Below are 12,112 nucleotides of genomic sequence, written 5' to 3'. Positions count from 1 at the left end.
ATAATAAATATCCCAGTCTCATGTCGAAAAAATAAAAATATTGTATAAATTTGTCGATTTATGTTCAAGCATTGTATTAAATAATAAAATTAATAATACACGTTGGTTTTAATTGAAAAAGTCGGGAACGATTAATCCTCAGGAGTAATTAAAATAAAAGCAATTGTTGTCTGAATGAAGCGATGAAGGCTACACGAGTTTTTCCGATTTGTGTTTTGTTATTTCAATTTTATTTTTGTCGAGTGCCTCCATAACGAAGTCTACACACCAGTGACTATGTCTGAATATATTTAGCATTTACAAAAGGATCCCAGAAAATGTATAAAAAACGTATTGTAATATCCAAAAGAATTTCTAAAAAAATTGTGTGGTAAAGGTTAATTTAACATAAATGACTTTCTAAATGATACCACGCCTAGGATTGTAGCAATCGCTCCCAAGTTTATTAATTTCATTGCATTCATGAAATTTTATTGTAAAATAAAACCGGACAATTTCGTGTCAGACTCGCCCACCGAGGGTTCCGTACAATTTTTTTTTTAATGATTTAGTTACAAATGTAAGCTTTCATATTTTTCCCTATATAGTATTACTCGCTAAATTTCATAGTTATAGGTAACAGAAAATACCCTATTAGTTTTGATTGCCTTGGAAGTATCAAATACTTATGACGTTTTTTACGTCATAAATGGCCGTATCATTTTTTGTTTAACTTACAAGTTTTATTTTTTCTTTTTTTTTTCCTTTTAAGCTACAGAACCCTAATATAAGACCCGCGGAGTATTCTGCACTCGACCTTTTCAGGTCTGAGGCATATTTTTTTAATTTTGACGTAATAAGTAACAACCTATTTGGAATAGAAATAATTGTATAAACACCAGGGGATTGAAATGATATCAGTAAAAAGTACTACTTTTATTATTAAAATTCGACAATATTCGTCCCGATGAGTGCTACTCAAACATCGAAATATCGTCTCTATCAAATACATATTTGAAGCAGCGACGTGCCCTTGTACGATCCAAGTCTTTCAGAAGTCATGCGAAACGTTTGATTTTCGGATCATATACTGAAAGTACGCCATGTTTAACAACTGTATTGAATAGTAAATTGTAAGTATTGCAAAGAATAATTGAAGCATAATTTACCTAATTATTCACCGACAGACCATTTCATTTATGGCCTCATTCATTACACATCCCGGCTGTGGTGTTCAGGCTGTGCAGTGCCACATAGTTTACTAAGCTGAATGCTTCAGTTTACAGTATTATTATAATTACATTCGATACTGGCGTTTTTATGAGACAATTTTAAAGTCTTAGATAATTTTAATATCTGTAGTTATATATCAATCACAGTCTATCTAGATGTTTAAAATGTATGTTTAAAATATTAGCAAATTCTTCATAGATCGCTTCCATAAATAATAATTTTATATACATAAGTCATTCGTTTACGTTTAACGGCCGTTCCCAATATACTATCTACAGATAGAGATAAATTACTACCTTCTACTGTCAGTAATTAGCTGTCAATAATATGAAGCTGTCCCATTATACCCGATAAGTCATTCTTATCGCCTTATATTGGGACGCGTGAATTGAAATTTCAATAACAACTTCTATCGCTAGTAAGCTATACGTCGTTCCATTGACAGACAGCGTGTACGGATAAGGTGAGTTAGCGTGGATTAGTTTATTGGGACAGAAAAGTCAACGATAGTTACGATTTTTGTTAGAGATAGACTGAATATTGGGAATGGCTGTAACATTTAACAATGTTCATTATTTCAAAATTATATTAACTTAATATATTTATAACGTCACTTATTTTCTGATGATTTTTGCATCATTAAATAATTTAAACGCCGAGTCGAAAGCCTCTTGTACTTCAGATATGTTCCTCCTATGTTTGTTTTGTCTTCTAACAGATATATACAACAAATAGCTAATGTGACTTAAATTTCAGCCGGTGGCCGAGGAACCGTTCAGATTCACCATGGAGCTGGACGATCTACCAAAGGAGACACTCAAGAGCCTCATCTTCGAAGAGACACTGCTGTTCTACAAGAACATGTGCGCAAACACGTAAACTGGGTACATGACGATAAGGAACAACCGACGACGGGCACTCTGCGATCTTAGTCATACAGACTAAAATATATTTGGGTTTTGGTAAAAGTTAAATACATTAATGAAACCATTCATTGATAGTTCGCAAAACAGATTTTACTGTAGTAATTATTACTTCCTTATTTTTCTTTCGGTGCACTTCTTCATATGTACCCAAATAGTATAATTGTTAGGAACATCTATACTTTTACCAAAGCATATCTTTGTCAATCTCCCGCTACAGAGTGCTTACCTTAATCATTGCCAAATATAAAATTTCGCGGAATGTATTACAGCTGTATTTGTCACGTTGGTATCTTATCATATTATTGTCAAGATAATAAGTTAAATCATTGACGTGTGCTTCGTGAGAGGTTTGGCCGTGTTGGTTTTGTTGAGAAACACGTCATTCGGACTTGTGGTTATATTTGTAATGATACTTGCTACTTATTAAAATCAGCCTACGGGTTGATTCAGATTTGAAGGGATAGATTCTCTGATGAACTTTGCGAAATTATTTTATTTTTCATCAATTTTTAACCTTGCTCAAGGTTACATATTGAGAGTTTTTGTTTGAGTTGCAAAAATATATCGTGTTCGTAACGGCTTTACGTAAAAATATTATATTTAAGAGTTGTCGCTTTTTTAGATTTCTCGTTCAACTCATAATGTTGTATTATTTTATATAGTATTTCTGATACGATGAATTTTGAATCATAGTCTTAATCGATGATTCTAAGAGTAATGATGTGGATAAAGAAATTATGAACGGCTTAAATGGAGCTATACGAAATAGTCGACTGGGTAGACATCGGTAAGTTAGGTATTATTTAAATGTAGGCGAATATAGATAGGTTTATTCTGAATTTTATCAAAGTAAATATATAATAGTGGTACGTTTTTCGCTCACGTTCAGAATGAGTGAAATAAATTTTACAGTATTACATTTTCGTAGACCTATTCAGATCTAGACGGAGCGCAATTTTAAGTCACGCCAAAAATACAACACAAATAGGCCTAATGCAATAAAAGCAAATTATTCCTTGTTGATTTGCGGAACTGGTAGATAAAATTAATATAAAAATATACTGGTCCTTTAAAATTTATACCAACAGCGATTATTGCAAATATTAGGCGCAATAGTGTTAGGCTCCATATTTGATGCTATTTTTAAACATTTACGTTTAGGCATTTCAAGGGGTCTGCGGTGTCTAGAAGTCTCATGGGATTCTATTCGTCATAAGTAACGGTTCAATGATGCAGTATTCCTATTACCAGGACTATGTACCTTTCACAGGTGACATACCGATCATATTAAGTATACGATTAAATATACCTAAACTCGTTAAACTCTTGTGCTAATAGAATTTTTGTAATAAATTGATGATTAACTATTTTGGTCTCAAACCTTCTGCCCTTATAAGCAGAGAATACGTAACTACTATTGCTTCCATGCGACTCTGTACTGTCGAAACAGAACGCTCCGTCTAGATGTGTATATAGGTTATTATATAATTTTATTCTTTCAAATATTGTGAGAATTGTGTTTGAATATAATTACGTCAAATACAAACAAACACGTACATAGAGCATGTTTTTTGCGGGGATTTCAATACGCCAAAGTTAAGCCGACACCAGCTTAGCTCCACTCTCATTGTCGCGTCCCTAATTATTTATGACATACTGTTAGGACACGTCAAAGCTAACGAGAGGTTGATGTGAGCAATGGAAGGAGGTGCACTCCTGTAAGGTCTCTATTTATCTATGGAGTGTTATATATTTAGAGAATTCCTCGGATACAGTTGAAGCTATGTTTGTTAGTTTCTTGTTATAAATATAATACAGTATAAAATGAGATTTTTTTTTACAATTTCAGCATGCACATTTTTGTTGAGTCACGTCGTATAATTTGATACGATCTGATGTAACTCTGTAAAATATATTCACGTTTTCGAAGTGTAATTATTATCTGAATTTACTGAATTCACGAACCAAAACGTTGGATCTAAGTGCTTGTGCGTTACTTGCAAATCATGGTCTTCGTTAAAAAACTTGAACTGTAGTAGTCTTTCGTAGACCGGGAGGCGATCGGTAGGTATAATAAATCTGCCGAGTTTCTGGAAATTTATCTACTTTCGAGTTTTTATTCAAAAGCTCATAGAACATACAAAATAAGGCAACTTAAGAGTTGATGAAGACCTTAAGTTATTTGGGTCCAAAACGTTAAGGCCGGCAACGCTCTTGTGATTCCTCTGGTGTTGCAAGAGAGTGTGGGCGGCGATGAACACTTAACACCAGGTGACCCGTACGCTCGTTTGTCCTCCTATTCCATAAAAAAAAGGTCCGCATTAAATGCTCTAATAACCATCAATGGCATTCAATAAGGTCAGTAAATTGTAAAAGTACACAATTATTTTCAAATTACTCCCACTTCAATGTTAACATTATTGTTACATTGAGAGTAATACATGTAAAATGGATTCATAGTCTGAGATTCAGAAATAGACATCAATGGAAAAATAGTGATGGATTATATCATGTTATTTTTTTGATCGCCTCTCGGCCTAATTTCGTCTTCCTTGCGTTGGATGTTGCGCACATTAAACTTTAAACTTTGTCGTACTAATATTAAAGCATTCGCAAGTTTTTCAACGAGCGACCGTCGAGGATGTCTATTGTGTGGTTTGTCAAGCGAAAACAAAATCTAATTAGGCATATATTATACCAAAACATTTATATTTATATATTTATTTCTTACAAAATTTTTGGACTTTTCAATAAATAATTTATAGTTGGAAATGAAAGCCTTAATATGTATTATAAATACCCCATTAGTGATTAATTGCACCGTATAATATTATGACGTATCAATAACGAATTGTCACCAATTCACAGTGCAACGAGGATCAAAATCAACTTAAACTATACCGCATGTAACGGGAAAATACTTGTATTAATGCATTTGCTGTTATTTCTTTACGTACAGTTCCCGACACGAAAAAAAACACTTGATGTGTCTGCGCTGTAGTGATTTGTCGAACATATTGGTGGTAAACAAGAGGTGCGGAGGGGAAAAAGCGTCGTCTGTCAGCTACATCACGCTATTGGTTGATTCGTTGATGCCACTCCCAAAATACAGTCGCGTACATTTTTAACACGATGGTTTTATATTTATTGAACATAAATATGTAGGTCTAAAAACTTAAGAAAAACGTTTTAAGTAGATGTAGTTCTAAAATTTTATACCTTAATTATTACCATACAATTGTCTCACTTTATTAAGAGTTAAAATAATATTATTTAAAAATAAACTTTCGCTCCTGACTGTATATGCGCAAAAACATCCCACCGTACGCGGCGTATATATACCTGGTTGACTGAGCTCTTTGCATGAAGCTTGGGTTTGCTAAAACGCTTTATACGAATAAAAAGCGACATACCTGGAAAATTATGGCCGAGCGATTTCCCAGAAAAAAGACATTGATAGATCGCTTGTGTCCATTCTAAAATAGCTTCATGAAATATATTGAAGAATTGTTCAGTGAATAGGTTAAAATTTCAACCCGTATATGATAATAATTATTATCTTTTAACAATCAGAAAAGGAGTGCAGATGTATCTGATTTCTATCTAACGACACTGAATTGTCAGATTTATGTTTCATAAGAGCAATCGCGTACGATTGTTGATCCTTGTTGTTCTAAAATCCTCTACGAAGTAATGAGTTGGGAAAAATGTGAGATTATAAAAAATACTCATACTTTTAAAATTAAACCTATAAGGAATCGCAAAATTCGTGTATCATACAATTTGTAGTTGTTTTCGATTGACAAATCACATTTTAGGAAATCGGTGCGTTCTTAAAATTTAATCTAGATTTTATTATTACAGCTTACTGTAATTCTTGTATAAATGTTATCGTGGGCGTTCTCGGGATTGGTTGGGCTGGCACTTAGCTATTGATAATAATTTTATGTCCGGTGATAGATTTTACTTAATGAATAGCTAGTTACTTCATCCGTTGTATAACATCAGTGTTGGTGAATCGTTACTTCATTGTTTTTGATTAATTTATGTAAACATCCATTCTGCTAACTAGAGTTAATCTTTCAGCAAAACTGATAATATACATAATGAATAATTCATAATTTAGCTATGATACATCGTGACACTAATCTTGTTTCTCGTGAGTAGAGTAATTACGGCCGCCATCTTGCGTGCGCCCATAAATGTTATCATGTGTTGTCAACATTTTGTGGTTGATATTTACAAAGATTTGAAAGTTGTCTTGTTATAGGGAGCATTAGATAGTCGATTCAAAATGCTAGATTATTGATATTGTCAAATGTTAAACATGTTTCTTATGCCCCGCAGTGGGATTTGATGTTGTGATTACGATTATACAATTTCTAGCTTTTAACGTAGGGTTGCAACATTTGAGAAGTTAGCTTTAGCAGCAGTGTTAGTCTGTTCGTTATTCATTACCATTCAGATAAATGGTAATTTCCGAATAAAACTGTTTAAAAAATAGAAAAATTATTTACGTAAGTCTTGCACTATCGGACGCCTTTGAATATTTATGAACAGTTATCGGTCGTTTAGCTATGCGGTAATACCCGTTGGGTTAAGAATGCTAGAGGCGTGATCTTCATTGGCCTGGTCTAGAAGTTTGGAGATAAACGTGCATACATGCTAACACGATAATTCTAAGTATTTACCACCGTCATTGTGATCTTACAGTAGGAGAGCGTTACCGGACAGTGATTTTTGAAGGTCTCTAGCGTTTTTTTTTCTCTTTGTCAAAATCCATTCCAACTTTGATATGGTACGCCGGTACCGGTTTGGATGGTGCTACATAGCTTAGGATGCAATGCAATTATCGAATTTATTCTGGGGAACCAAGGTGAATTGATGGTCAAGTTTAGCAAAATGACTGGTTTCTTCTCGTGGACCTCTTAAATAGTCTTTTACAACACGAGTTTATCATAAATCACGTTTTACGTTTACAATAAGCAAGTTTGTTTATCTAGCAATATGGAACAGAAAATCGCATAATGATATATTGAGTATTCTTAATAAAAAAAAAGGTACAAAAGCACTACCAACTCTTCGGAAACAAAATGGCGTTGTGACAGAGAAGAATTAATAAAAAACGACCTTGTCACTATAATATTGCTATTGGTTTAGAGTAATAATCATCTAGTCCCAGTGAGTGAGGCTGTTGAGTCTTAATATTTACAGCGGCCTTTTTTAAATACTTAAAACATTTAAATTTATTAGTTGATGACACCTGCACAACGGCCGGGACTTTAAAAAGTTTAGGTATACATTTTACGTAAGTGTTGCAACCCTAAAGTTTGTGATTAGCGATAATATTGTGTGTTTGTTAATCAAATTTACTTATTCCGTTATTGTGTATTTCGTGAATGTTATAAACGATATTAAATACACAGGTTTTAATATTCAATTATTGGACGTCGTGGTGTTTTTTCTCAGTCAATGGATTGTCATTCGAACGCTTTTTCGTGTAATTTGAAATTTTTAGATGTTAATTAATTATTAATGTTCAAAAGACAGTGTTTTTGAAATTGATATCATCTAGTAGTCGTTGTACTTATATTGTAATGTTTTTTCATCTGTTCGTAATTCGGCTACCGAATCTTAACATCAACTTGTTAAATAATTTTATCGTAATTAAGTATATAATTTTAGTGTGATAAGAGAAAACATTTTTTCTCCTTTCAATTTCTTTTCAATATTGAGGGCAATTCTAAAAACGAATGACTTTAGATTACTCGTAAATTTATTGTTAAAAAAGAAAGTTGCCATATTTTCTTAAGTCATTATGTACAAATCGGATATTGTAAGATCATTTGTTATTTGTCGACAGTTAATTATTACGAAAATAAAATTTAAAATCATATTTTCTGTATTTTATTTCTACCTTTTGATAATTTTTTTCTCTGGTAACGCTGTCATGGAAATGTTTTCGCTAACATAATTAGCGATATAAGGAACTTGTGGTTGGTGCTTTATAATTAAGGAGCCCAAGAGGGGATTTTCGGATTTACTCAAAGATCCATTTCCCCACTTCGTGATTCGTCTAGATAGTCTCTTGCTGTTAGACAACCGATGAAAACAGGCCAATAATATAAGTTCATTGTGTTTTAAGGTGATAATAACCCTCACTTCTGGGATTAATATACAAATAAAATTTGAAAACAAAATTTTATGAACTATGTGGGACTCGACTCTTTTCAAATTTACAAGTGAGGGTTATCACTTTAAAAACATAACAAATTGTCTAGATTAGCAAGAGCGATATCTCAAGTCAATTTCCTAATATGCAAATATTGGGGTTGAGCAGGTTATCAACTGTAAAGTGGATTCTGTAGATGAAGCCACAACCTGAGAGTTGAACAAAGCATACAAGATTTTATGACGATACGTCACTCGAATGGTTAGCTCAGTTGGAAGAGCACTGAACGCGAGATGTCGTTCCGTGCGATCCGTGAGTTCGAGTCCCGTATCGTTCATAAAAAAAAAAATATTTTCAAATTTAATAATATAAATATAATTTAAAAATATAAATGATTTAACACTGTAAGTGTGCGTGCATTTCTCAAAATAGAGGTAAGTTCTAAACTCAATTTATTTCGACTTTTTCACAGCTGTAGTATAGTCTATCTAGACGTATAAATGATCTAAGCTATCTACTTTTCGTCGCCATTACAAGATTTAAGGCGACGTCATAATAAATTATAATTTAAAATATTTAAATATTTTTGATGTTTTTATGTGTCACATTATTGAGAAAAAAATCATTGTTTTGTTTTTCTATCTGACTGATTATTGATGCTACCATAATCGGACCTCTTGCTAAACCTTCTGTGTAATAATTTAACTGTGGTATCCTTAATAAAGTCATTAATGTTATAGTAAACTTTACCACACAAACGTTTTTAAACAATTCTTTTGAATAACGTAATACTTTTGTTTTGAACATTTTCTGGGATCTTGTTTTAAAAGTATATACATAGCCCCACAATAAAATTACTAACTCGACTTAGCCGAGTAGTAGGTATTATAAGTTTATGTCCGTTCCTGGTGTTAACATAAGGGATATGACAGTTTCTAGCAAATTCACTAATGTGTTCATAGACACATACATTACATTATCAAGAATATATTAACAAGTAACAGACAAGATGTTCATTTCTTTGAATTTTGCTTTCAATGATTCTTTAGGACCTAGGTTATAAATAGCTCTCTTCTGCAGCACAAATATCGGCAGCGTTGCCCCATAGCAATATACCATAGGATATATTATGGAAATAACTAAGTCGCGCCGTATGTCAGTTAATTGTCTAATCTTTTTAAACGTGAATGGTGCAGAACTAAATCTGTTCGCCAATCCTTCAATATCCCCCATTGTAATTTGGAATCCAGAGTAATACCAAGAAATATAGCAGATTCCACCGGATTTCACCGGCCTCGCCACTTCCCGTCACTTGAGCATCTTGCCCATTTGCCCCCTCTTTTATGAAAAAGCTGTCAGTCTTATTAAAAAAAGGATTAATGTTAGAACAACATTTTAGTGACTACATTACCATATTTTATTCTTCTTTAAAAACTATGTAGGTAATTGTTGGAAACTGTTTTGGCCAGTGTAATATTAATTATTTGTCATATTATCTATAATGTTATATAAACACTGTGAGTTTGTATGACACAAATGAATAAACAAAATAAAAAGTAATTCGGAAAGTCACGTATCTGATAGATACAGGGAAAGCGACTCCACAGTAGTAAATTTATATTAAAAGAAATTCTCCAGACTGCCGAACGGTTTATAGCGACTAGGCAACTCCAAAAGTTTTTATGTATGAAGCCCTGGCTAATTTTAACTTTTTTAAAATATGTGATTATTATTAACAAGTAAAAATGCCATCATTCAAATTTCAAATATCCCTCCAAATTTTTTGATTGAAAACATAATTGTCTCAGAAACATTTTCGTGCGATGATTTTTTACGATTTCAAATGTGACCTTAAACCAGACAAGTGATTTTATCGACTTCAAATGGCGTTTATGAATAAAGGCCCTTCTAAAGCAACCATCTACCCTTGGTATAACGAATTGAAGCGCGGTCGTCTATCTTTCTGCAACACACATGTCTAAAACTGTTTTCACCATTTCTCTTGCTTGGCGTTAAAAAAAACTCTTTTCTTTTGGAACGGAACTGAGGGGCTAAAATTGGTCATTATTAACATCAAAAAATAACACGGGATCGCAACTTAACGGACTTGACTTACAATAACTGACAAGGATGGCACAGCACTACACTACAGGCGCGTGAGACGAGGACTGCGGACAGCGGCGGGAGATGCAGATGCTAGATGCTCCCGCTCTTTACTTCAGGCCCTGGCTGCATTCAACTCGTGAATGAATTGTGTGTGCTGTGTGTAGTTGTGAGCTGTCTATGGTATAAGAGCACTTGAATGACCTTCAGAAGAGCGAAATGGCGAAAAATTTTAAGATGGATTACATCAACCCCTAACAAAACTGTTTGACAACGACGCTGTCAAGAGCGAATCGACCAAGGTGAAGGAAGTTCCCCGCCCAACTTCTTTAAAATGTCTCCCATTCCTAGTTTTCACTCCTTTTGTAAATATTTCTGTTAATATAATAGAAAGAATAAGGTTTATTTTTAAATATCAATATGAACTTACATTTAATGATTTATTTATGTATGTCCTTTATAGTTTATACGGCAGGTATAAACTATAAAGGACATACATAAATAAATATCTTCCTCTATCATTCGTCGCACAGCACTGATGTTATCTTCAATGTTCGCTGTTAAAGGACGTCCCTCACGCGGATCACCATTGAGATTGCTACTCGTTTAACCAATCGTAAATAGCGGCACGAGATGGGGCTTCATTAAGAAATCGCAGTCTATCATAGCTTTGATGTTGAGTAAGCCCACAACGAAAGTCATAATAAATCATTGACCGAAAATTTCTGGGGTTAGGTTAATTTTCACGTGTAATAAGAGTTTTAGATTTGCCGCCAATTCACAAAATCAAATGACAAATGAATGCAATATACTACATTAGGTTACCAAAGAGTTCTAAAATTTAAATTCAACAAAAGTTTTCATGAGCAATGTTTCTAACTGGCGATTTCTAAACATTTTCAGTGTTACCCACATAATATAATATTTCATGTGACCGCCTCCAAGCTTTAGCAGTTGAAACCGGTAAGTACCAACCATATCCTTCCTGTTACATATTTTTATTAAAAAAAAACTACGTTTAAAAACCGACTTCAAAAACTCAAAAGTATAAAATAACTCAATAGAGATTTAATTTTATACACCTCTTATGCAAATCTTATACCTTTTATATTAATAAAATACTATTTTGTTATGTGCTAACTCCTTTTCAAAGTCGGTTAAAAAAAAGGATATGATAACACTTATTGAAAGTCAAAAACTGCCACCCATTCGAATAAGTATGCCTCAGACGTGAGAAGAACGAACGCAAGAAACTCAGCGGGCTTCTTATTTTATAAGAATATGATTACAATATAAATATGATTATAATAGTACAATAAAATTTATTATTTTATAGCCTGAGGGCGGTCGCTCCATTCCCAATCTATCGTATGATTAAGAAAGTCATTTATGTTATAGCAACCTTTACCACTCAAATGTTCTGAACAATTATTTTCAAAATCAAATTACGTACCGAATAATCCAATCTCTCTATTTCCAGAAAAATCAACATTTTTTTATACAAACGCACGTATACTGTTAGTTTCACGATCAGGAAAAAACGTAGTTCCAATAAATCGCGACACAAAAAGCTTTTAGATATCAAAACACGCTCCCAGGAGCACACGGTGCGCGCAAAAACATTGAAATACCGTTAACACACACAATGTAGAAGATACGTACAGCTTTCACGATACATTTAACTTTATAGCAACACTCT

General features: G+C 33.3%; 1 protein-coding gene across 1 annotated transcript in view; it reads left to right on the top strand.

The window, feature by feature from the left end:
- LOC126974872 (mitogen-activated protein kinase 1) overlaps positions 1-8,034 on the top strand; it is an 87,371-nt gene extending 79,337 nt beyond the window's left edge. Inside the window, exon 8 of the mRNA XM_050822567.1 lies at positions 1,969-8,034. Within this exon, the coding sequence (XP_050678524.1) occupies positions 1,969-2,091 (123 nt within the window). The 3' untranslated portion in view covers positions 2,092-8,034. The remainder of the gene's footprint in view (positions 1-1,968) is intronic.
- The last annotated feature ends 4,078 nt before the right edge of the window (positions 8,035-12,112 follow it).

Source organism: Leptidea sinapis, chromosome 34, assembly GCF_905404315.1.
Source record: "Leptidea sinapis chromosome 34, ilLepSina1.1, whole genome shotgun sequence".
Lineage (NCBI taxonomy): Eukaryota > Metazoa > Arthropoda > Insecta > Lepidoptera > Pieridae > Leptidea > Leptidea sinapis.
The sequence above is the reverse complement of the archived record's forward strand: the minus strand, read 5'-3'. Positions and strand labels throughout refer to the sequence as shown.